This window comes from Peromyscus leucopus, chromosome 9, assembly GCF_004664715.2.
Source record: "Peromyscus leucopus breed LL Stock chromosome 9, UCI_PerLeu_2.1, whole genome shotgun sequence".
Taxonomy (NCBI): domain Eukaryota; kingdom Metazoa; phylum Chordata; class Mammalia; order Rodentia; family Cricetidae; genus Peromyscus; species Peromyscus leucopus.
The window spans coordinates 73032274-73056091 of NC_051070.1; the positions used below are offsets into that span (position 1 = coordinate 73032274).

General features: G+C 48.6%; 1 protein-coding gene across 2 annotated transcripts in view; it reads left to right on the forward strand.

Moving 5' to 3' along the window:
• Tep1 (telomerase associated protein 1) overlaps positions 1-16614 on the forward strand; it is a 46258-nt gene extending 29644 nt beyond the window's left edge. The window contains exons 29-55 of one of the 2 annotated variants that reach the window (XM_028873542.2): positions 314-446; positions 603-753; positions 1007-1140; positions 1291-1379; positions 1632-1746; positions 2794-3034; positions 3203-3317; positions 4087-4211; positions 4309-4408; positions 4601-4756; positions 4898-5110; positions 5308-5461; positions 5567-5779; positions 6368-6528; positions 6891-7004; positions 8513-8620; positions 9906-10038; positions 10237-10313; positions 10402-10531; positions 10796-10932; positions 11074-11198; positions 13307-13450; positions 13592-13688; positions 15483-15588; positions 15696-15907; positions 16028-16132; positions 16375-16614. In XM_028873542.2, coding sequence (XP_028729375.1) covers positions 314-446; positions 603-753; positions 1007-1140; positions 1291-1379; positions 1632-1746; positions 2794-3034; positions 3203-3317; positions 4087-4211; positions 4309-4408; positions 4601-4756; positions 4898-5110; positions 5308-5461; positions 5567-5779; positions 6368-6528; positions 6891-7004; positions 8513-8620; positions 9906-10038; positions 10237-10313; positions 10402-10531; positions 10796-10932; positions 11074-11198; positions 13307-13450; positions 13592-13688; positions 15483-15588; positions 15696-15907; positions 16028-16132; positions 16375-16497 — 3711 coding nt within the window. In that variant the 3' untranslated portion in view covers positions 16498-16614. Of the gene's footprint in view, positions 1-313; positions 754-1006; positions 1141-1290; positions 1380-1631; positions 1747-2793; positions 3035-3202; positions 3318-4086; positions 4212-4308; positions 4409-4600; positions 4757-4897; positions 5111-5307; positions 5462-5566; positions 5780-6367; positions 6529-6890; positions 7005-8512; positions 8621-9905; positions 10039-10236; positions 10314-10401; positions 10532-10795; positions 10933-11073; positions 11199-13306; positions 13451-13591; positions 13689-15482; positions 15589-15695; positions 15908-16027; positions 16133-16374 lie in introns of both variants that reach the window. The other variant, XM_028873541.2, reaches the window with a different exon arrangement.
• The last annotated feature ends 7204 nt before the right edge of the window (positions 16615-23818 follow it).

The following is a 23818-nucleotide window of genomic DNA, read 5'->3' on the forward strand; positions in this document are numbered from 1 at the left end:
GGGGTTGAAGCCACCCACCGTGAGCAGGTCTTCCCACCTCAATTAATGCAGTCAAGGCCGTTCCCCATGGGCGTGTCTAGAGGCCCATCTTTCAGGTGGTTCTAGACTCCGTCAAGTTGAAAATCCACACTAAGCACCACCTCTCATCTTTTTGCTGTCTCGGGCCGCCCGTTCCCTGTCTTTGCCTGACTCCTCCTTTTCTCTCAACCTTTTCATTCCCCTCTGCCGTACTTCTCGCCACTCCGTCCCCTCCTGGGCTCTGCACCGCCCCTCCCCCCTCCATGGACAAAGCCTGGCTGTCTTTTCCGCCCAGGTGTCCGAGCGACTTCGGACCCTGCCTGCCTCCCTCCCACTGCTGCTCCAGCACGTCCTGAGCACCTTGGAGCAAGAACACGGCCACGACGTCCTTCCTCGAGCTCTGGCTGCCCTTCAGGTCACGCGTAACGGTCAGTGGTTGGGGGAGGCTGGGAGGCTGAGGGCTCCGCTCTTGGGGAACCTTAGTTCGGGCGGGATCTTAGCCAGCGGTGCCGGGAGGAGGGGTCATGGGTCATGGAGATGGACTCCCTGTGTGGTTTGGGTTGTCCGAGAGTTTATGGCTTCAGGTCTGACCGTGGACCAGCTGCACGCAGTGCTGAGCACATGGCTGATTTTGCCCAAGGAGACGAAGAGCTGGGAAGAAGCAGTGGCCGTTGGTCACCGTGGACACCCTTACCCCTCGGCTCCATTTGCCTACCTTGTCCAGAGTCTGCGAAGGTAATGCGGCCCCCGCTGAGCTCCCAGCAGCCTCACTGCCTCTCCAGTTAGGAGGACATCATGTGATTCTTCCTTCCCCCTGCCCTTTCTTTGGTATAGCCCCACCGCTTGCCCCCCCAGGTCCTGAATGCCGCTGGTCCAGTTACCACTGCAGTGGGAATGCCAGCACTCGGCTGTGCCAGCAGGTTCCCTGACTGGCTCTCTCTGTTTCTCCTCCCTTACTCTTCTCCCCTCTTCGCTCGCTCGAGGACAGTTTACTAGGGGAGGGCCCTGTGGAGCGCCCTGGCGCCCGTCTCTGCCTCTCTGCCGGGCCTCTGAGGACAGCCGTTAGACGGCGCTATGGGAGAAGGCTGGGGCTGGAGAGGACTGCACACGTCCTCCTTGCAGGTGATTGCAGCCCCACTCAGCATGGGCAGGAGAATGGGGCTTGGACCTGGCGGTCAGGACCATACACTGGCCACTGGGTAGATAACTGCGGTGGCCGAAGACCTTGGAGATGCTACAGGGATAAGCCCTCCTCCATGTCTGTTCTTGCAGCTCACCTCTGGAAGACATGTGATCCCGATGCCTCAGGCACCTTCCGAAGTTGCCCTCCTGAGGCTCTCAAAGATTTGCCTTTCCACCTGGTTGGTCCCCGTACCTCATAGATTCACTAGTTGACGCATTCACCGATTCTTAGATCCCTCTCCCGCTTCTCACTATCCCACCGGTGACATTAGCTTCCTAACAGGCTCTCTACCTTCTTTGAGTTTGCCTGCTTCCCCCTTTGTCTCAGGTCCCGGGTGTAAGTCCTGGATGCATAGGCACGCTCTAAGACTAGCCCTATTCCTCCTCACCAGCTCCTTCACATCCTAATGAATCCAATATGCTCTCCCCAGCTCCAGAGTGGGAACCGTGATCTCCTCGCAAAATTTCTCACCAACCTCCATGTGGTAGCTGCCTATCTGGAAATGGGTCTAGTCTCTGACCTCTTGGAGGCCCATGTGCTCTATGGTGAGATATCACTGGATTTTTCTTTTGAGATATGGGATGCCCTGCTCAAGGGTAGGTGTTAAAAAACGTAGCCAAATTTCCATCCCAACTTGAAAATGCCACAGGTATAGGCAAGTGATTCTTAGTGGAGCCTTTTGCTTAGATCTCTTCGGGAGAGTTTCTCAGTTTATACTGAACAGTAAATTATCTAGGAAGTTTGTTAAAATTGAAGATTCTAAGGTCACAAGATTCCACTTCCCTAGGTCTGCAATGAGACCCAAACCATGAGTTAGGTAGGTGTTTCTGATGTGAAGTTCAGAGGGTCACACTTTGAGACTTAGAATTTTAAATGCACCATGTAATTTTTCTTGGTGCTGAGGTTGATGGAGTCTAGGCTAATGATACTGTGCTTCTTTCTAACCCCCACTCCCTCAGTGTGTGCGTGTGTGTGTGTGTGTGTGTGTGTGTGTGTGTGTGTGTGTGCTTATGTGTGTATATGTGTGCTTGTGTGTGTAGGTGTGCTTGTATGTGTTTGCGTGTGTGCTTGTGTATGTGTGTATGTTTGTGAGTGTACATGTGTGTTTGTGTGTGAGTGTGTATGTGTGTATATGTTTGTGTGTGACTGTGTGTGTGTGCTTGTGTGTGTTATATGTTTGTATTTGTGTGTGTATGTGTGTGTGTTTGTGTATAAACGTGTGTGTGTTTGTGTGTAAACATGTATGTGTGTGTGTGTGTGTGAATACTGCACACAGTCACCTATAGAGGCTAGAGTTGCTGTTGGTTGTTGCCTGTTTCTCTCCACCTTATTCTATTGAAGTGGGGTCTCACTGAATCTGGAGCCCACTGTTTTTCGGTTGGGCTGATGGCCAATAAGATCCGGTGGTTCTCCTCTCTTCTCTACGCCGACCCCCCCACACCAGCACTAGGGTTACAGGCACATGTGGCGCCCCTGGCTTTTTGTGTAGGTCTGGGGATCTCAACCGAGGTCCTCATGTTTGTGCAGCACGCTCTCCCACCCACGGAGTCGTCTCCTCAGCCACCCTCAACCTCTCCTCTCTTTTCAAACAGCTTCTTCAGCGTCCGAAGTGAACCAGGAGCCCCTGGAGGCAGATGTTGCTGTATTCCACACCTTCCTGAGACAGCAGGCTTCGCTCCTTGCCCAGTACCCTCTGCTCCTGCTCCAGCAGGCGGCCAACCAGCCGGTAGAGTCACCCGTTTGCTGCCAGGCCCCCCTGCTCACCCAGCGATGGCACCTCCAGTTCACACTGCGATGGATTAATAAACCCCAGACCTTGAAGAACCAGCAAAGGTAAGACCCGTGACCCCAGCTCTGGTAGGCCTTTCCAAGAAAAAGAAAGGACAGACTAGAATTGCCATGGAGAGGGGTTCAGGCATAGAATTGCAGGAGTTGATTCCCATTGGCTTTCCTTTCCTCACTTCCTCTTTCTTCCTACCTTTTTTTTTTCTCTCTCTCTAGCTTGTCTCTGGCAATTTCCTCCCCGACCGCTGTGGCCTTATCCCCTAACGGGCAAAGAGCAGCTGTGGGCACTGCCAGTGGTACAATTTACCTGTTGGACTTGAGAACCTGGCAGGTATGATGCGGAAGGCAGGACAGAGTGACCACCAGGAAACCCTCACAGACTGCCCCGAAGGTCTAGGCAAGCCAAGCACATCCTTAGAACCCTGGTTGATTCGGCAACATCGTTCAACTCAATTCAGATTAGACACCCTGGTCAAAAGATCGGTCAACAGCTGGGTGTGGTGGTTCACACCTGTAACCCCAGCATCTGGGTGTGGACTGGGGCAGGAGGACTGAGCTCAACGCCAGCCTGGGCTGTCTGTTCAGTTCAGGGCCTGCTGGGATTGCCTAGAATGAAAGGGAACTCAGCAGCCGAGACCCGGAGCCCAGTTGTTCACATGATAGGGTCCATGTGAGCTGTGTAGATAGAGGGAGGACCTTGGGTGGGAAAAGGCAGGCCTTCTGGGCCTCAACAAAGACGCAGGAGAGAAGGGACCTGTAAGTTGCTCTGAATGATTGCAGCCGCAGGCAATACCGGACTGGAGAGAGGAGACACAGCCACAGGCTTCCTCTGCTTACCCACATCACCCCCTCACCTCTGTGTACATGCATTTATGTAATACCCTTCCCTAGAACCTAAAAAAGAAATCTGTGGTGAGAAAAGGTGACTCTGCTTTGATTATGAGGTACACTTGAACCTGTGTTAGGGCTGGGAATGTAGACAGCCAAGGACTTAAGCCCTTTTTTCCTTGGCCTCCCTTTTATGGCTGGGGCCGGGAATGGGTTGGTTATGGAGGACTGAGGGAATCACCCGAGTCACGCTCCCCAACTGGCCGTTACAGGAGGAGAAGGCGCTGGTGAGCGGCTGTGATGGGATTTCCTCTTTTGCGTTCCTCTCGGACAGTGCTCTCTTCCTTACTACCTTCGATGGGCTCCTGGAGCTCTGGGACCTGCAGCATGGTTGCTGGTGAGTGGTTCCCTCCTGTTTCTAAGCCCCGAGAGAAAGGAGTGAGGAGGGAGCCCAATGATGACCCCGGGACCCTGACTTTGTCTTCCTGGGATAGGGTGTTCCAGGCCAAGGCCCACCAGTACCAGATCACTGGCTGCTGCCTAAGCCCAGACCGACGCCTGCTGGCCACTGTGTGTTTGGGAGGCTACCTAAAGGTAACAAAAAGTGACCCTAAACCGTGAGTCAGACCTGATCTGTCGCTCAACATGGCAGAGCTGCTGACTGCCTATCCTGGGGAAGCTTTACTGAGGCAGGGGACTAGCTAAGGTGACCCTCAGGAGCTCTGGGGCTGAAAAGCTCCGCCATTTGCGTCCAGCACCCCGATTCCTCTTCTCTTTCTTCTCCAGCTCTGGGACACAGTCCGTGGACAGCTGGCCTTCCAGCACACCTGTCCCAGATCCCTGAACTGCGTTGCCTTCCACCCAGAGGGGCAGGTGGTAGCCACCGGCAGCTGGGCTGGCAGCATTACCTTCTTCCGGGCAGATGGACTCAAAGTCATCAAGGTGAGAAGGTCCTGTGTAGCTCTCGGGGAGAACACGCAGGGCAGGAGTGAAAGTGGAGAGTGACAGCTGTGTTCTGGGTCCCTTTGAGCCGGCGCTGAGAACAGGCTCTGTTGCTTCTGTTTCTAACACGCGCGCCTCTAGGAACTCGGAACCCCGGGAGCCTCTGTCCGCACTCTGGCATTCAGTGCCCCTGGGAAGTCTGTGGCTGTCGGCCGGATAGATGGGGCCGTGGAGCTGTGGGCCTGGCAGGAGGGTACGCGGCTGGCGGCCTTCCCCGCACACCGTGGCTCTGTTGCTGCTCTTCTTTTCTTGCACGCTGGAGGCCGGTTCCTGACGGCTGGAGAAGATGGCAAGGTGAGCTTTCCAGAGGGCCTGTGGTGGGTGCAGGGACAGAGTAGCAAAAGTAGGGATGCTGGGGTCCTTTGTGGAGGATCCCGGGGGAGTTTGGACGGTGGGAGAGATTTTCTGCAGTCTTTTGAAGGGAGATGTCCTAGGGGATGGGGACCGGGCAGCAGAGGTGAGTATCTCTAAACTCCTTTCTGGCATCCTAGGCTCAGTTATGGTCAGGATTTCTTGGCCGGCCCAGGGGTTCCCTGGGCTCTCATCCTCTGTCTCCTGCACTCTCTGTGGCTCTCAACCCAGACGGTGACCAGGTGGCTGTTGGGTACCGAGAAGATGGCATTAAAATCTACAGCATTTCTTCAGGTATCAGAGGGGCCGTGGACGGGTGTGCACCCTTGGAAAGAAGATACCCACTACCTCATTCCTTTTCCCAAATGTCTGTCTTTCGTGTACTCTTCCATGTTCTAGGTTCCCAGGAAACTCGGTGTCAGGTGCTAAATGTGGCGGTGTCCGCACTGGCCTGGCTGAGTCCCAGCGTTTTGGTGAATGGTGCAGAAGATGGGTCCCTGCATGGCTGGGTGCTCAAGGGACGCTCCCTTCATTCCCTGTGGCTGTTATCCCGGCACCAGAAGCCTGTGCTTGGACTGGCCACCTCCCAGGAACTCTTGGCTTCTGCTTCAGGTACTACTGAACAGTGGTGTTATAGAGTCATCTCTTTGAAATATGCTGGTGTCTCCCTTCCGTTTACAACTGGAATAACACATGCTCCTCAAAATCCCTGCACATACGCTTCTTATTTACAACTTTTAAAATGCTCTTGAATGTGTTCTTACATGATTATTTCTAGACTGTTTCTAGAAAGAGTAGAGAAGAGGAGGACAGGGAGTGCAGAATGGCCTTGGTCCTCTGGAAGTGAGAGGTGTGAACCTCACAGGGGGTGAGGTGAAAGCAACATGGAGGCCTTGAGAAACGTCGCTTCTGCAGCAGCCGCTGTGAGAAGTGTGGTGGGAAATTACAGATACAAGGAGACACATGCCTGCCCCCCGAGTCTGCCAAGCGGGAGCCGGGGTGCAGGGCGTTCCCACGCTGTGTGCTTATGTAGTGTCTGAGCCTTGCGCAGGGCCTGGGCACCTTCTGGTGACTCACCGTCCCGCTTCCTTCGAGCTGTGTTCTTGGATGCTGTGCTCTGCTCCCGTGGTTCCCGTTGGCCTCCTGGGCCGGTCTTGCTTTGGTTTTCAGGAAGCGCTTCCCTTTCTATTTCCAATGCAGAGGATTTCACAGTGCGACTGTGGCCCAGGCAGCTGCTGACACAGCCACGTGAGGCAGAAGACTTTCCCTGTGGTGCTGAGCTCCGGGGCCACAAGGGCCCAGTGTGTTGCTGTAGCTTCAGCCCTGATGGAGGCCTTTTGGCCACTGCGGGCAGGGATCGGGTGAGCTGCAGAAGGATGTAACCCTGGGGTCCCACAGCCTCTTTTTTTTTTTTAAACAGTCTGTTTCCCATTGCTTTCTCCTGCTTTTTGATCTGCCAGATCTGCAGGTGGGTCTACCTGCGTGCCTTACACTTTTTCTTTTGTTTTAAAATTTCCTGCTTGAAACCAGGTGTGGTGGCACCCACCTTAACCTCAGTACTTAGAAGGTGAAGGCAGGGGCACCGGGAGGCCATTGATCATTCGTCCAGGGCCAGCTTAGGACGCACGAGACTTTGTCAAAAACAAAACAACCACCCTGTCTGAAATGGCTTCGGCATGGCTGTGGTCTGTGTCCTGACGGATCCCTGTCCTTGCCTACGCAGAATCTCCTCTGCTGGGACGTGAAGAGAGCCCACGCCCCTCTTCTGATTCACTCCTTCTCTTCCTGTCACCGTGACTGGGTCACTGGCTGTGCATGGACCAAAGACAACCTGCTGGTGAGTGAAGGGATGGGCAAGAACACGCGGAGCCCAGCAAGGAACGTGGAGGAAAGCAATCTCCATTGCAGACTCTTTCTAGCATAATAGTTAATTAGTAATAGTTTAATAATTAATAATAGTTTTGCTAACATTTTGTGGGTACATAGTATATGCTGGGTTTGACACGACCTCAGTTTTACTTATTACCATAATTAATCTTTACAATACCCTATAAAGGCCTGGGGGGGGTGTGGCTCATACCTTTAATACCAGCACTCAGGAGGCAGAGGCAGGCAGATGTCTGTGAGTTCAAGGCCAGCCTGGTCTACAAAGTGAGTTCCAGGACATTCAGAGCTGTAACACAGAGAAACCCCCCTGTAAAGTAGACACTACAGTTATGTCTTCTTCACAGATAAGAAAATTGACCCCAGAAAAGCATTTTCAAGGCCCTGCCAGTGATAAAGCTGAGCATTCCAATAAGCACTCTTCTTTGCTTGAATTCTTTACACTTTCATGTGCGTGTATGTATACGTGTGGATGGATGTTGTGCCACGTTGTGTTCATGGAGGCCCAAAGACAGCTTGCAGTAGTCAGTGCTCTTCACACACGGGTTCCGGGAACTGAACTTGGGTGGTCAGGCCTGTGGCGAGTGCCGGCTCCCGCTGAACCATCCCCCATCCTTGAGCCAATAAACGCTCTGGTAGGAAAGCCCCTCTGCCTCTTGGGTGTTGGATCTTGAACCCGAGGCCTTTCGCATACTCTGCCATGTAGCCACCTTCCTCTAGCCCGTGCCTTTTTTATTTTAAGATTTAATTTTTTCATTATGATTTTAATATGTATGTGTCTGTGTGTGGGTTTGTGCATGTGAGTGCCAGAGAGGATGGTGGATCCCCTGAATCCAGAGTTATAGGCCGTTGTGAGCTACCTGATGTGGGTGCTGAGGAGCAAATTCTTGTCTTCTGGAACAGAGCAGTTTTGCAATTGGAGCCATCTCCAGCCCCAGAGTCCATGTTCCTAACAAGAACACAGTACTGTCTCTCCAGCTTTGGAATGCCTGAGAGTGAAAGATATTGCTGTGACTTATTAATCTCAGATTATTTTAATAAATTAACAAATCTCAGATTATTTTCTCAGTATTTGTGAAGTATATTTCCCTATATATAGTTCTAAAGTTTTTTTTAATATATAATTTATTCTATGTTCATTGGTGTTTTGTCTGGATGAGAGGGTCAGAAGCCCTAGAACTTGAGTTGGGACAGATGTGAGCTGCCATGTGGGTGCTGGGAATTGAACCCAGGTCCTCTGGAAGAGCAGACCATACTCTTAACCACTGAGCCATCTCTCTAGCCCCTCTTATATTGTTTTTTAAGAAAAGAGAGATAAGAAAGGTGGTGTTGCATGCCTTTAATCCTAGCGTAGTGCGTTCCAGGCCAGCCAGAGCTACAGAGTGAGACCCTGTCTCAAAGCCCTCAAATAAAATGCTAGCGGAATGCTGACGATCTTTCTCCTTTCACTTCTGACTGCAGGTCTCCTGCTCTAGTGACGGCTCTGTGGGACTCTGGGATCCAGAGTCAGGACAGCAGCTTGGTCAGTTCCTGGGTCACCAGAGTGCCGTGAGCACCGTGGCTGCTGTGGTAAGGCAATGGACTTCACCAGCATTCTCTGGGAAGGCCAGGAGAATCTGGGAGACTGGATGCATTAGGTGTCCAGTCTCAAAGGCAAATGGTAAAAATGCGATACTTAGGACCGTACTACAGTCTTGAGTCTGGTGGGTGATACGATGGGTGGCACATTAAAAACACGTCCTCTTAGGATTAGGAATTTCTGGCAAGATTGCAGTCCCGAGCCGCTCAGCTCCACATCCTTTTACATCCTCCAAGTCCCAGATGTTTACCTTCCCCTCTCTGGAGGGAGTTAGGATCTTGGCCAGGTGTTTTCTCGGTTCTTAGTGTCTTAATCAGGAATTAAATAAAAACACACGCAGAATGGGCTGGAGAGATGGCTCAGCAGCCGAGAGCACTTCCTGAAGTCAGTTCTCACGTCAGACAGCTCACAGCTGCCTGTGTCTCCAGCTCCACGGAGATCTGAAGCCTCTGCCCTCCTTGGGCACCTCCACTCATGTGTACATGCACACACACGCACGCACGCATGCACGCACTTAAAATTTTTTTTTTAAATTTCAAAACACACACAGATTATGAGGGCAGAGGGACAATTTTATTCAAAGCAAAACAACAGTACAATAGCCTGTCAACAAGGACAGCGGGCCACGTAAGTGAAAGAATACTCGGGGCCCTAGGTTATTGGTTAGGGCTTCTTGGATGAGGTCTGCAGGAAGGAGGAGTTTGGTTACTGGCGATCACTAGGGGTACAAGGTATAGTTTGTGTGGTTCTCGATTTCTGTTGACAGACTTGGATTAAATAAGCTTTTGGCTCTCTGCACATGTCTTCTACCACAATGCATCTGCTTTTAATTATATGTATACCAAGCAGGGACACAGTTTGCGTTACTGCACAGGCATCCAAAACCAGTTCTGGCCAGATCAGACCCCCGCACCCACCCCGCCCTCATCCCCAGAGGGATGATAGGATATGATTGGATGGAAATCTGTCCATGTTTGATGCATGTTAGGGGGAAGAGAAATTTATTCCATTTGTCCAAAGGTAGGAATGTGTGTAACTCTATGCAGGTGGGGAACTAAGGTTGCTGACGTGTTGTTTAGAGGGGGGGGGGGCGGGGTATGCATAGCACATGCAGGTCAGGGTCTCGGGCCGCCAGATGAGTTAGTACAAGACAGTTGTGTGCACACTCCAAACAGGCGCAGTCCAAGACTGCTAACCTCCTCCCTTTGCCTGCCCGCCTCCTTTCCCGCGTCCCATTCACTGCGACTGTCCTCTGACACTGTGATCCGGGGACAGGAGGAACACATAGTGTCTGTGAGCCGGGATGGGACCTTGAAAGTGTGGGACCGTCAGGGCGTGGAGCTGACCAGCATCCCTGCTCACTCGGGACCCATCAGCCAGTGTGCAGCTGCCCTGGAGCCCCGCCCAGGTATTGAACTGTCGCCCTTCGCCCTTCGCTGCTACCTCGTCCTTTTGGGTCTCCTTCTCTTCCTTCTCCTCTTCTTTTTCAGTAGTGGAGAGTAAACCTAGGGCCCGGGGCTTGCTACGCCGCCAGCTAGCACTCGATTTCCAGCCTTTGCCTCTGGGCCTGGCCGTTCCTTCTGAGTTGTTTTCCCTGTCTTCTCAGCTGGACAGCCTGGATCGGAGCTTCTGGTGGTGACTGTTGGACTGGATGGGGCCGCAAAGTTGTGGCATCCCCTCTTGGTGAGTTCTCTGCAAGAACTGGGGTCGGGAAGAGATAGAGAAGGTACGCAGGTACGCAGGACAACCTCTGCCAACCCCCTTTTCCTAGGTGTGCCAAATGCGCACCCTCCAGGGACACAGCGGTCCAGTCACGGCCGCTGCTGCGTCCGAGGCCTCAGGCCTCCTGCTGACCTCAGATAACAGCTCTGTCCACCTCTGGCAGATCCCCAAGGAAGCAGGTGAGTGAGGGGAGGAGGAGGTAGCGTGAAAGAAGACTGGAACAAAGGATGCTGAGGTCACCTGATACCTCTTTATCTTGCTAGTCTGAGACAAGGTTTCACTTTGTAGTCTTGGCTAGCCTGGAACTTTAGACCAGGTTGGCCTTAGACTCACAGAGATCCCCCTGCCTCTGTATCCCCAGTGATAGGATGAAAGGCATGCATCACTAATCCTAGCTCAGTATCAGAGCTCTTAATGTATATATGCCTTCCTTTCTTCACCAGATGACACACACAAACCTAGGAGTTCTGTGGTCATCACTGCTGTGGCATGGGCACCAGATGGTTCTCTGGCAGTGTCTGGAAATGAAGCTGGGGAGCTAACACTGTGGCAGGAAGCCAAAGCTGTGGCTACAGCACAGGTTGTCTAAGTCCGTGTGAATTCCGTCCACCTGGGTGTTTAGTGGAACCTCCTTGGGTTAGAGTTTTGCCTGCCCATCCAGGAGGGGAAAGGTTTATGCTTTTTCCTCAAAAGTACTGAACTGAACTTGCTTCACACACAGGCTCCGGGCTGCGTCAGTGACCTGATCTGGTACTCGGCACATTCATTCTTTGTTCTCAGTGCTAGTGAAAAAATCAGCGAGTGGCAGGTGGAACTGATGGAAGGTTCGACGTCCAGAAACCCCAGGTGACACAAGGCATCTGCTGGTGGGAATATCGAGCTACATAGACCTAGGATGTTGTTATGGTCTGTCTGTGCTTTTGGGTGAGGCTGGTGGGATGTCAGCTGCCCCTGGCTTTATGAGTTGTTTTCAGATGACATTTATGGATCTTTGTGTATCTATATGACGAGGAACTGGCTATGGGGGGCAGCTAAGTTGTTTTGCTTTATACTACTTTCTTTGGGAGTAGTACCCGTGGAAGTGAGGAGTCTGAGGGAGGTCAGCTCAAGTAGTGCCTTCTGCTGTTTGTTCATGTCTTTAGAGTCTTCAGCTGTGTGTGCAGAGGTCAGAGAGCAACCTGAGGGGGGCGACTCTCCTGCCAACATGTGGGTTCTGGGACTCAAACTAAGGTCATCAGGCTCAGTGGCCAGTGCCTTCACCCATTGCGCCCTGGTCTTGTCAGTTTAAACGAGTGATTCTTTTTTATTTCGGTTTTTGGTTTTTTTTGAGACAGGGTTTCTCTGTGTAACAGCCCTGGCTGTCCTGGAACTCACTCTGTAGACCAGGCTGGCCTCACAGAGATCTGCCTGCCTCTGCCTCCCGAGTGCTGGGATTAAAGGCGTGCGCCACTAAATGAGTAATTCTTTTTGTTTTGTTTTGTTTTTTGAGGCAGGGGTTCTCTGTGTAGCTTTGCACCTTTCCTGGAACTCACTTGGTAGCCCAGGCTGGCCTTGAACTCAGAGATCCGCCTGCCTCTGCCTCCCGAGTGCTGGGATTAAAGGCGTGCGCCACCACCGCCCGGCTTTATTACTTTTTTTGAAGCAAGGTTTTGTTATATTGCTCAAGCTAGCAGTTCAGACTCCTTCCCACTGAGCCTCTTGAGTGGCTACAATTAGAGGTGTGTGGCATCAAACCCAGATGAATTTTTAAAAGGCCTTCAGTAGCTCATAGGTCTGCAAAATTTGAGAAATGTTAGCAAAGAGATGGTCTTTAAAATTAGACATAAAAAAAAATGAAGATTTTTCTGGGCCAGTAAGGGAAGGAAATGGTATTCCAGAAAAGCAAATAGTGTTAACATAACCCAGAAAAGTGAGTAGTGTTAACAAAATTTATGCATGGGAGTTCTCAGAGTATTCTGGGTTTCTTTGTTTGTTTGTTTTTGGTTTTTGTTTTTGTTTTTGTTTTTTTTTCTGGAGCCAAGGACCAAATCCAGGGCCTTGTGCTTGCTAGGCAAGCGCTCTACCACTGAGCTAAATCCCCAACCCCTCTGTTGTTTTTTTTTTTAAGTGTGTGTGTGTGTGTGTGTGTGTGTGTGTGTGTGTGTGTGTGTGTGTGTGTGGTGATGGGGTTTGCTTGTTCAGGGCACTCATATGGAGGACAGAGGACAGTTCTTGGAGTCAGTTCTTTCCTGCACTTTGTGCCGACCTGATGAGCTGTCTTTCTGGCCCTACTTGGAGTGTGGGGCCAGAATTCTGGGTGTAGCCAAGACCTTGGGTTCCTAGAGGGGATGGGGAAGGTGGTGGCCAAGAAGAAGGTAGATGGTGGTGGGGCCGTCCTTTAATTCTAGCACTCAGGAGCAGATCTCTTTTAGTTCAAGACCAACCTGGGCTACATAGAGAGTTTCAGGCCCCAAAGCAAGGTTAGTACATTTAGAGACCTGCCCGGAACTATGGACTTGGATGGATTAGGTCTTTGTTTTCATTTTTGGCTGGTGGTGCTGTCTTCATGCTGAGTGTTATGGCCTGAATGGTACTTCCATCATGGAGTCAGTTGTGCTGAGGTCTGGAGGCCTTCGGCCCTGTTACAGAAGGAAGTTTCCACAGAGCTTATTGATGGACACAAAAAGACAGCAGTGTTATCAAGTAAGGGAGCGTGATGGTGGATGCTGCTGTAAGAAAGGCAGGCACTGGGGATGTAGCTCAGGGCTGGAGTACTTGTCTGAGTCCTGCCAGCGGCTCCGGATCTCATCCCCAGTACAGCAAAAGCAAGCAAGCAAACGTGCACACAGCAGTCAGGAACAGGACATGTGGTGTAGTCAGTCACGTGTTTTATACTTCATTCACGAGCAGTGCGTGGGAATGCGTCTGAGAGAAGTTAGCTAAGGAAGTGTTTGTGTGTGTCTTTTGAGCTACAGTCTTCACATGAAGCGAGTTCTACAGGAGGACTTGGGAGTCTTGACAGGTCTGGTTCTGGCCCCTGATGGCCAGTCTCTCATCTTAATGAAAGAGAATGTGGAATTACTACAGATGAAGCCTGGGTGTACTCCAACTAGGATCTGGTAAGATACAAAACCTCTTGGGCTGAAAAGAAGAAAAAAGGTTTAGTGGTTACCCTGAGATCGAGGCAAACTCAGGGTATAGCACCAGGGTCTTAAAGAGAGGTGGTCTTGGGCTCAGTCTTTTACTTTCTTATAAAACAGCAGAAAGTATGGAGTGCATTCTTCAGTCCTGTGCACCAGCAAGGAGTCCGGCGTGTTTTACCTGCAGCAGGAGGACTCTGGATATCTTTCTTTCTTGGTGAGTCCTGTGTGGATGTGTTACACCAAACATTGGTCTAGATTCTGGACTCTAGAACCAATGCATTTAAACACTGGAACCCATCATGGAGGAAAGAGGGAAGGGAAAGGCAGGTGGCTCCGATCCTCTCATCTCCCTTCCCTGGAGCAACTCCGTTTGAAATCACGGGATGCTGAGTTCCCATCTAAGATTTCCCTGTGCAAAAAAAAAAAAAAAAGGTTGTAGAATTTTTAAAGCCAGGGACCTAGGAGGGTTTTTGTTGTTGTTTTCCCCTTCTTTTCTCTCCCCTCTTCTCCCCTCCCCTCTCTTCCTCTCCCCTCCCCTTTTTCCTTTTCTTTCATTTTGAGATCAGGTCTCACTGTGTAGCCATGTCTGACCTGGAGCTCACAGGCATCTGCTTGCCTCTGCCTCCTGAGTGCTGGGTTGTGTGTGCCACTGTGCCGGTTCTTTCTCATCTTTTTAAAGTATGCATACTTTGCTATACAAGTGCGCGCGCGCGCACACACACACACACACACACACACACACACACACACACACACACACACACGTAAAACAAAAATTTTAAAAGAAGTCAGAAAACAACTTAGTGGGTTTGTTCTCTCTTTCTACCATGTGGTTTCTAGAGATCAAACTCAGGTTGTCAGGCCCGGTGACAATTGCTCCTACCTGCTGAGCCATCTCTCTGGCCCCCTAGCTTCTCTCTCTCTCTCTCTCTCTCTCTCTCTCTCTCTCCTCCTCTCTTCTAACTCTCCCTTCCTTCACCTCCCTCTCTCCCTCCCTCCCTCCCTCCCTCCTTCCCTCTCTGCCTCCCTCCCTTCCTTCCTTTCTTTCTTTTTTGGTTTTTTGAGACAGGCTTTCTCTGTGTAGCCCTGGGCTGTCTTGGGACTCACTCCATTGAGCAGGCTGGCCTGGAACTCAAAGATCCACCTGCCTCAGGTTCTCTAGTGCTGAGATTAAAGGCGTGTGCCACCACGCCCAGCCTGTCCCCCAGGTTTTTTAATTGTGATTTTTTTTTTACTGACTCTGTCAGTGTGAGCATTTGAGGGCAAGGCCTGCACCGTGTCTCTGTCATGCTGCCGTTATCTCATAGGCGTTTTACACTTACCGATTTCGGTATGTCAAAGTTAGATTCCATTCCCAAGTGTCCTGAGGTCTCTTGTTTCTGAAAAGCTTATGAAATCCTAGCCTGATACCTACTCAAGTAACCTATAAAGCCTTTCTAGGAAGCAGTGGTTCTGTTCCCAAATATGTATCTAAGTAAAAGAAGTGTACATGTCCCCAAATGCCAGGCACAGGCAGGTCTCTGTCAGCCTGGTTCAGCGTAGCCAAACCAATGTATGTGCCTGGGCACAGAGAGAAGACAGGTAGCTTCAGTGTAGAACCGTGGGGCAGAAAAGCAGACCATGACACTGAGTGTTGACAAATGGGAAATGCACATACATATGTCATGTTCTGCCAAAGGAGGCTAGACACAAACATGTCCTCACTACAGAGACCTCACTCACGTGGTGTAGGTCGTGACACTAAAATCTGCTGCCAGCGCTGGGGGTTCTTCTACCCACTGGGGATGGGCGTGATAACAACATCAAGATGTAGATATGTTCTACATCTTCACCTGGGGGAGCTCAGGGATAGATTCTTACACGCATTCATCCGATGTCTGGACTGGACTTGTAGATTGCTTTTTAATGTCCTGAGCACGTTGGAGCAGAACACTGTGGTTTTGTTCGTGGAGTTGTGTGCTGTGTGCTCAGACTGAACGAAGTTACCTAATCACCTGTCCTTTCACAGGAGCAGAAGGAGTCAGGAGAGTTTGGGCAGGCCCTGGAGTTCGATCTGAACTTAAAGAATCCTAATGGGTCCCTGGTATCAATCACTCAGGCCAAACCAGAGTCTGGTTAGTGGGAGCGAAAAGCCCAGAGGAGCTCTGGGGTGGCTTAGGGGAGGCTGGTGGGTCCTAAAGGCCTGAGACCTGGCTCTCTAACCTGACTCTTAAAATGTCAGAGTCATCATTTCTCTGTGCCACCTCTGATGGAATGCTGTGGACCGTAGCTGAGTGTACCGCAGACGGAGGAGAATGGATTGTAGGTAACACTTGGCAGAAAGAAGCAAAAACACCTAAAACTGAGACTCCAGGGACAGATTCATCTGAGTCAAATTCCTCCGTGGAGAGCTGGCAGGAACCCAGACATTTGAAGGCACGTCAATGTAAAAAGGTAAGCTTGGGGCAAGGGTCATAGAGAAGGAGGAGGTTCTAGATCTGACGCAGCCGCCTTCGAAGCTTCCTTAATGGAAAGGTCTCCCTGAGAACTCATGTTGTTCCCCTCCTCTCTGAGATCCACTTGGGCGCAGTCACAGCCCTCCATGTGCTTCCTGGATTGCTGGTGACTGCTTCGAAGGACAGAGATGTTAAGCTGTGGGAGAGACCCAGTATGCAGCTGGTAAGTGTGTGTGTGTGTGTGTGTGTGTGTGTGTGTGTGTGTGTGTGTGCACATGCATGCAAACTGGGAAAGGGCTACTACAAGAAAACATTTAGGCTAAGGAGGGGCTAAAGATGGAAGTTGTTTGCGTCGATCTCTCTTGCAGTGGCCCAATGCTAAGGTAGTGATTTGAGAGAAAGATAAGTTAATAAGGAGACCCCAGGCCTGTAGCTTCACCTCTCCCATTTCTGTTCCTGTCTTAGTTGGGTTTGTTCCGATGTGATGGGCCAGTGAGCTGCCTGGAACCTTGGCTGGGGCCCAACTCTACCCTGCAGCTTGCCGTGGGAGACACTCAAGGAAACCTGTATTTTCTATCCTGGGAATGACAATGCGGTACTCGGAACAAAGATGACGTCACTTGTACTAGATGATGCAAACTGGAAGACACCAGTGTCTACATTCTTAATAAGATCATAAAAATAAAGTGTTGGAAGATCTTAAGTGCAGCCCTGATTGTGTTCTCTAGTGGATTTACATCAACAGGAAGGGGTATGGATGTTCTTTTCTAATTTAGCATTAATTTGTATTAGAACTGCAAGGAAATGAACCACATCTTTCATAGGTAGGTTAGAGTTCTGTGTCCCTGCCTCCTTAAGATCTAAACCCCCACCCCTGCCAGGAGGTGGAGTGAGCATTGTCAACCAGTACTTAGTTTGAATAGACCTGAGGGACTTTGTTTTGTCATGAAAGGAAGCAAGAAAGAGTGAGTCCAAGTCAATAGACTTGTGAGCATTTAGAAAATGGATAGACCCAGGGCACTTCTGGGTTCCCCTCACAGACACAGCCCTCTTCCCAGTATAACTGGCCAGAGAGAGGAACCAAGGCACTGAAGGCAGAATGAGTCTTTGACTTTGCACTTGACTTACAAGCATTCATTGATAGACTAATCCGCATTCTTGGAAGAAATCACAAACATATTTCTCCCGCAGATTGAAGTTCATGGAGCTGGAGAGAAGGCCCCATGGTTACGGGCATTGGCCACTCTTCCAGAGGACACAGGTTCCGCTCTCATTGCCTATATGGTAGCTCACAACTGGCTGTAACTCCAGTTCCAGGAACCCATCACCCTCTTCTAGCTTCCATAGGGAATGCATGCATGTGGTACACAGACATACATGCAGTCAGAACACTCATACACATAAAATAAAAACAAATCTTTTCTTAAAGTGTTCTTTTTTAAATTAATTAGTTTTATTTCATGTGCATTGGTGTTTTGCTCTTGGTGTCAGATCCCCTGGAACTGGAGTTACAGACAGTTCTGGGCTTCCATGTGGGTGCTGGGAATTGAACCTGTCTCCTCTGGAAGAGTAGTTAGTGCTCTTAACCACTGAGCCATCTCTCCAGCCCCTCTTAAAGTGTTCTTTAAAAAAAAACAACAACAACAAAAACAAAACAAAAACCAGGATAGCTGGGTGGTAGTGGCCTTTAATCCCAGCACTGGGGAGGCAGAGGTAGGCCGATCTCTATGAGTTCGAGGCCAGCCTGGTCTACAGAGTGAGTTCTAGGGCAGCCAGGGCTATTACACAGAGAAACCCTGTCTTGAAAAACAAAACAAAAATGAAGTTCATAAAACTTATGATATGTTGACAAGTGGAATAATCATGTCCATGGATTTACATTGATTCTGACTTATGAAGTTCTAGCCTTGAACTCAGAGATCTGTCTGACTTCTCCTTCACCTCCTGAGTGCTGAGATTCAAGCTGTGAGCTACCATGCCCAGCTCTGTAAAAGTTACTGTGAAGCATAGTGGTATATGACCATAGTCTCTACTTAGGCTGAGGAAGGAGGATTATCATGAATTTGAGGTCATCCTGGCCTACATAGTGAGTTCTAAGACAGCCGGACATATAGAGTGAGATCTTGTCTCAAAAATAAAGGGGCCAGGGAGATGACTCAGTGGGTAAGAGCACCTGATACCAACCTGAGTTTGATCTTCAGAACCCACAGTAGGAGGAAAACCAACTCCTGCAAATTGTCCTGTGACCCCTGCATGTACACCATAGTATGTATACATGTGTGTGTGTCTCCCTGTCCCCATAAGTAAATAAATAGATAAAGTGGGAAATAATAATAATAAAAAAACTTTCGCCGGGCGGTGGTGGCGCACGCCTTTAATCCCAGCACTTGGGAGGCAGAGGCAGGTGGATCTCTGTGAGTTCGAGGCCAGCCTGGGCTACCAAGTGAGTCCCAGGAAAGGCGCAAAGCTACACAGAGAAACCTTGTCTCAAAAAACCAAAAAAAAAAAAAAAAAAACTTTCTCTGAACCTCATTATTTTTTCTAAAATGCTATTTTATGAGTGAGAGAAAAGAAAGAACTCTACTTACCTCACGGACATTGGTGTGTCGCGTATCAAGTAACTGTTGGCACTAAAATTTTTCACCTGGTAATAACACACAATTCCCACTCATTAATTAATAAATGTTAGCAAAGAAGTCATATGGTTATACTAATGTTGAAGAGGGAGGGATTTTTTTTTTTTTTTTGAGACACTATAAAGACTAGGCTGGCTTCCAACTCAGAGATACGTTTGCCCCTGCCTCCTGAGTGTGGGGATTAAATGTGTGAATCACCATGCCTGGCTAAGAAATTTATTTTTTTGTTTCTGAAAGGAGAATCAGAAACAAAAACAAATAATAGATATATCCCCAAAGAATTTAACTGTTGGTAACTTTTTAGTGGTGTGGTATATGTGTATATATTTTTGGCTTTCTGAGACAGGGTTGAACTTCCTACACTGCTGAGGATGACCCTGATCTCATGATCCCCTTGTCTCCATCCTACCAGACTCTGGGATTATAGGTTCATTTTTCTTTCATGATGCTGAAGTTCAGACTCAGGACCACATGCAAGCTGGATAGTACTTTACCATTGAGCTACACTCCGACCTAGCTTCTTTTTTTTCCCCTTCAAATAATTTTTAAAAATTTTAGATTTATTTATGTGTATGAGTGTTTTGGGTGCATGTGCATATGTGTGTGTGTGTGTGTGTGTGTGTGTGTGTGTGTGTGTGTGTGTGTGCCTGGTGCCCACAAGGGTTAGAAGTCAGAGTTGGGTCTTGTGGAACTGGTTTTGAGCTACCATGTGGGTTTTGGGAACTGAATCGAGGTCCTCTGTAAGAGCAATGAGTGCTCCTCACTGCTGATCCATCCCTCACGCCCCTTTCTTCAAGATGCTTAGGATTTACAGAACAGCTGCAAGAATGGTAAAGGTTGTTCTTAGATGTCCTTCATCTGCTTCCTCTAACACTGACATCTCACTTAACATTTCTACAGGATTATTAACTAAAATACAGATACTGGATTTTGCCACTTTGAGACCCCACATTACATTTAGCCACGTCTCCTCTAATTGTGAGGTCTTTCAGTTTTTTTATAATCTTGATACTTCTGAAGAGTACTGACTCAGGGTTTTGTAGGCTGTGCCTTTTTTGTTTTGTTTTTTGTTTTTTTGAGACAGGATTTCTCTGTGTGGTTTTGGTGCCTGTCCTGGATCTCGCTCTGTAGACCAGGCTGGCCTCGAACTCACAGAGATCCACCTGGTTCTCCCTCCCGAGTGCTGGCATTAAAGGCGTGTGCCACCGCCACCCGGCTCTGCCTTTTTTGGTTTTGTCTGTTCTTGTCTCGTGAATAGACTGAGAGTGTAGGTTTTAGAGGAGATGTGTGTTTCTCCTTGCATCCTTTCAGAGGACAGAAGATGCCAATATGACTTGTTACTGGTGATGTCAACCTTCATCATTTTAAAAGATCGTTTGTTTGTTTGTTTGTTTGAGACAGGGTCTCACTATACAGCACTGGCTGCCTGGAACTTGCCAGTGCACTGTCCTTCCTGTCTCTGCTTCCCGGGTGCTGGGATCACAGGCATGCACCACTGCACCACCAACCCTGCTGAAAGTTTTGTTTTGATAAGGTAGCTGGGCCAGGTGGGTAGGCTGTGATTCTAGCTTCTCTGCAGGGTTGAAGCAGAAGATGGGGCAGAGGTAGCCTGAGCTACAGAATTAAATTCAAGCCTAATCTGGCCAACTTACTGAGGCCCTGATTCATGTAGCTTAGTGTTACAGCACTTGCCTAGCATGTGGGTGGCCCTAGATTCAGATCCCATTACCATACATACTTAAAAAGAGACCAATTTATTTGTTTGCTTGTGCTGTCCTGATGTAGTCTGAAAAACTAATTTAATCAAGGTCACAAAGATTCCCTTTAGGTTTTGAGTTTCATACTGTTAGGCCTTACAGTCAGGTTGTGGTTCACTTAGTTTTGTACACATTGTAAGGAAGCATCCAGATTCATTGCTTTGCATGGGACAGCCAATGCTTTAGCACCATTTAGTTTTCGAAAGATTTATTTTTGGGGCTGGAGAAATGGCTCAGTCATTAAGAGAGCTCCTTGTTCTTACAGAGGGCCCAGCTTTGGTTCCCAGCACCCACAGCAGGTGGCTCACAATTGTTTGTAACTCCAGCTTCAGGGGCTCCAACACCCTCTTCACATGGTACACATGCAGACACATTAAATAAAAAAATAAGAAGGGGGTTTGATGTGGTGGTGCACGCCTTTAATCACAGTACTTGGGAGGCAGAGCAGGCGGATCTCTGTGCCAGGGCTACACAGTGAGACTCTATCTAAAAAGTAGGAGTGGGGGCTGGAGAGATGGCTCAGCAGCTAACTGCACTTAGTGTTCTTGCAGCGATTCAGTTCCCAGCACCCATGTTCAGGTGGCTCACGCTGCCTGTAGCTCTCACTTCAGGGGATCCAACATCCTCTTTTGTCCACCAAGAACACATTATAATCAAATCTTTTAAAAATAAATATTTTTAAGAAATTTAAAATTATTTTTAATATTTTTAAATTACATGTATTTGTGGAGAGAAGGGTTTGTGCCTGTGAATGCAGATATGTACAGAGGCCAGATGTGTCCAGTCTGGAGCTCGCCCTGACCAGGGTGCTAGGAAGTAAAGCTGGTCCCCTGGAAAAGCACTACACACTTTTTGAGTGCTGAGCCATGTTTCCAGCCCTCAACTCCATTTGTTGAAAAGATTTTTTTTTTGTTTTCACCCACTGAATGGTCTTGACATCTGTTTAGTTATTTTTCACACTGTGAAGACAAAATACCCTGCAAAAGCAGCTTCAGGGAGGAAGGTTTGTTCGGCTCGTGGTTCGAGGCTGTAGTCCATCAGCAGTGAAGGCATGGCAGCGGTGACCCCATCACGCTGCAGTCAGGAAGCAGAAAGCCATGAGTGCTTCTCCACTCGCTGTCTTTATTCAGTCCTGGGCTCCAGCCTGCGTGGAATGGTGCTGCCCATGCTCCAGGCAGGTCCTCCCACTTCCGCTAACCTCTGGAGAAGTGTCCTCACAGAAAAACCCAGTTCTGTTCCTACACCGTTCTAAGTCCCACCAAGTTCTACGTCAAAGGTTAACCATCATGGCACTTGTTGAGAGCCAGTGTGTGAAGTCTGCATGGATTTCCTTCTGCATTCTCAGCTCTGTCCCTTAACTGTGTCTGTCTTTTGGTAACATCACACCGTTTTCACACTGTAGCTTTGTAGTGAGTTGTAAAATCGGGAAGCGTGAGTGCTTCATCTCTGCTCATTTCAAGATTGTTTGGTTATTCAGGACAGATAATTTTACAATTCCATATGAACTTTAGGGTTATCTTGCTCATTTCTTTAAAAGGTGGGGCTAGTGTTAGATCTAGAAACCCATGAAGACAGAATGTTCCCATTCACCTAGGTTCTTCCACCTGTGTATCAGCGTTCCCAGTGTACATTTACACTTGATGTGTTAAGTCCACTGTAACTTTTTCTGAATTGAAAATGAAAGCCTTGTGCATGTTAGATGTTCTACTACTGAACTATACCAGGGACCCTGTCATATTATTCTAATTTTCTTTTCAGATTATTCATTCCTCATGTTTAGAAAGTCTTGCTAATTTCAGCTCTAATATATTTTGATTGTAAATCGTTTGCCTCTGCCTCCCAAGTGCTGGGATTGTGGGCATATGCTCCTACACCATGGGAGTCCACCTCCCACCTTTTGAAGGGTTCTTAGATGGAGGAGAGGGGATAAGAAAATATCAGATAGAAAGGTAGACCTAGACCATGAGGAGAAAGACAGAGACACAGGATAGCTTCAGGAGGGCCTGGGTCAATACCCAACAGCCTCAAGGTTTATTCAAAAGGGCTTTTTATCATATTCCAAGGGGGGGAGGCAAAAGCCCTCCCCCTTGCAAGATCAAAGCACACTGTACAGCCAAGTGTAGATCCTTCCAAACACCTGGTAAACACTCCCATGGCCAAATCACCTCCTTATGCAGCCCTGCTGGGTAAAGCAAGCTCAGATTCTCTGACCATGAGTAAGTTCTCACTAGGAAACCTCTGTGGACTCCCACACTACATCTGTCTTCTTCAATTATTTCTATACATGGCATCATGTATAGTCCTGTCTCATATAGTCTAGGCTGGTCTGGAACTCACCTTGAAATGGTCCTCCTGCCTCTATCTGCCAGGTGCAGGATTATACATATCCATGCTTTTCTTTTTAAAAACTATGTAAGGAGCTTACATCAGCTATACCTAAATGGTTATATAAGATTAATTAAGACAGTACATCCACTTACAATGATAAATCTATTCTGTTGTAGTCTCACATAATTACATTTGGAAATAACTACAAAAAAATAGGTAAAATGTCATGAAAATATTTTTTTTATTGTAGCTTAAGAAGCCCTGCTTATGTCAATAGTCTGCATCTACCACTACCTCAGAAACATGGGCAATCACATTGTCTACATTTTTGTCAGAATGGGAAGCCCAAGCATCATCTGTGTTAGTCCATAAGCATGTCATTCTCGTTGACGTCTAACTTCTTGTATATGTGACCCTTAAAGATGAGGTGACAGAGCAAGCCAAAGTTCCTTCCTATGCACCAAAACCACCAAGATCTAGGTTATTTTCAGTCACGTCTAACAGTGCCACTAAACTTTTCACTTGGTTGCTAGTGTTTCACTACCACCGTGTCTTTTTGGTTTTTTTCTGTGTAGCCCTGGCTATCCTGGAACTCACTCTCTAGATCAGGCTGGACTGGAGCTCAGAGATTTGCCTATCTCTGCCTCCCTGGTGCTGTGATTACTGGTGCGTGCCACAATGCCTGGATACTATCACAGTTTTTAAAGTTGCTATTTTTCTGAACAGCTCCTCAGACAGACATGCTCAATAGCCAGTGGCAGGCTGGGCCAGAGAGGGGCTGGGAGACGTAGGCTGAGCTCAGGGACCAGTGGCCACATCTGTGTCCTTAGGACTAACTACCATGGCTTGTATCTTCAGTAAAATACTGAATTTAAGTAATGAGAATGGACTTCCTGATTTGACTTGGTTTTAAGTTCTTAAATCCTCTCCCCTTCTGTTTTTAGTCAAGGTCTCAGGTAGCCCAGAACTTGCTTTGTAGATAACTTTTTAAAATTTCTGATCCTTCTGCCCCCACCTCCTGAGTGCACCAGGACACCCACTTTGTGCAGTCCTGGGGATGAAACCAGAGATTTATTTACGCTATTAGTCAGGGTTCTCTAGAGTAACAGACCTTAAATAGAATGAATCTCTCTCTAGAAAAAGAAAGGGGATTTATTAGAATGATTTACAAGCTGTGGTCCAGCTAAT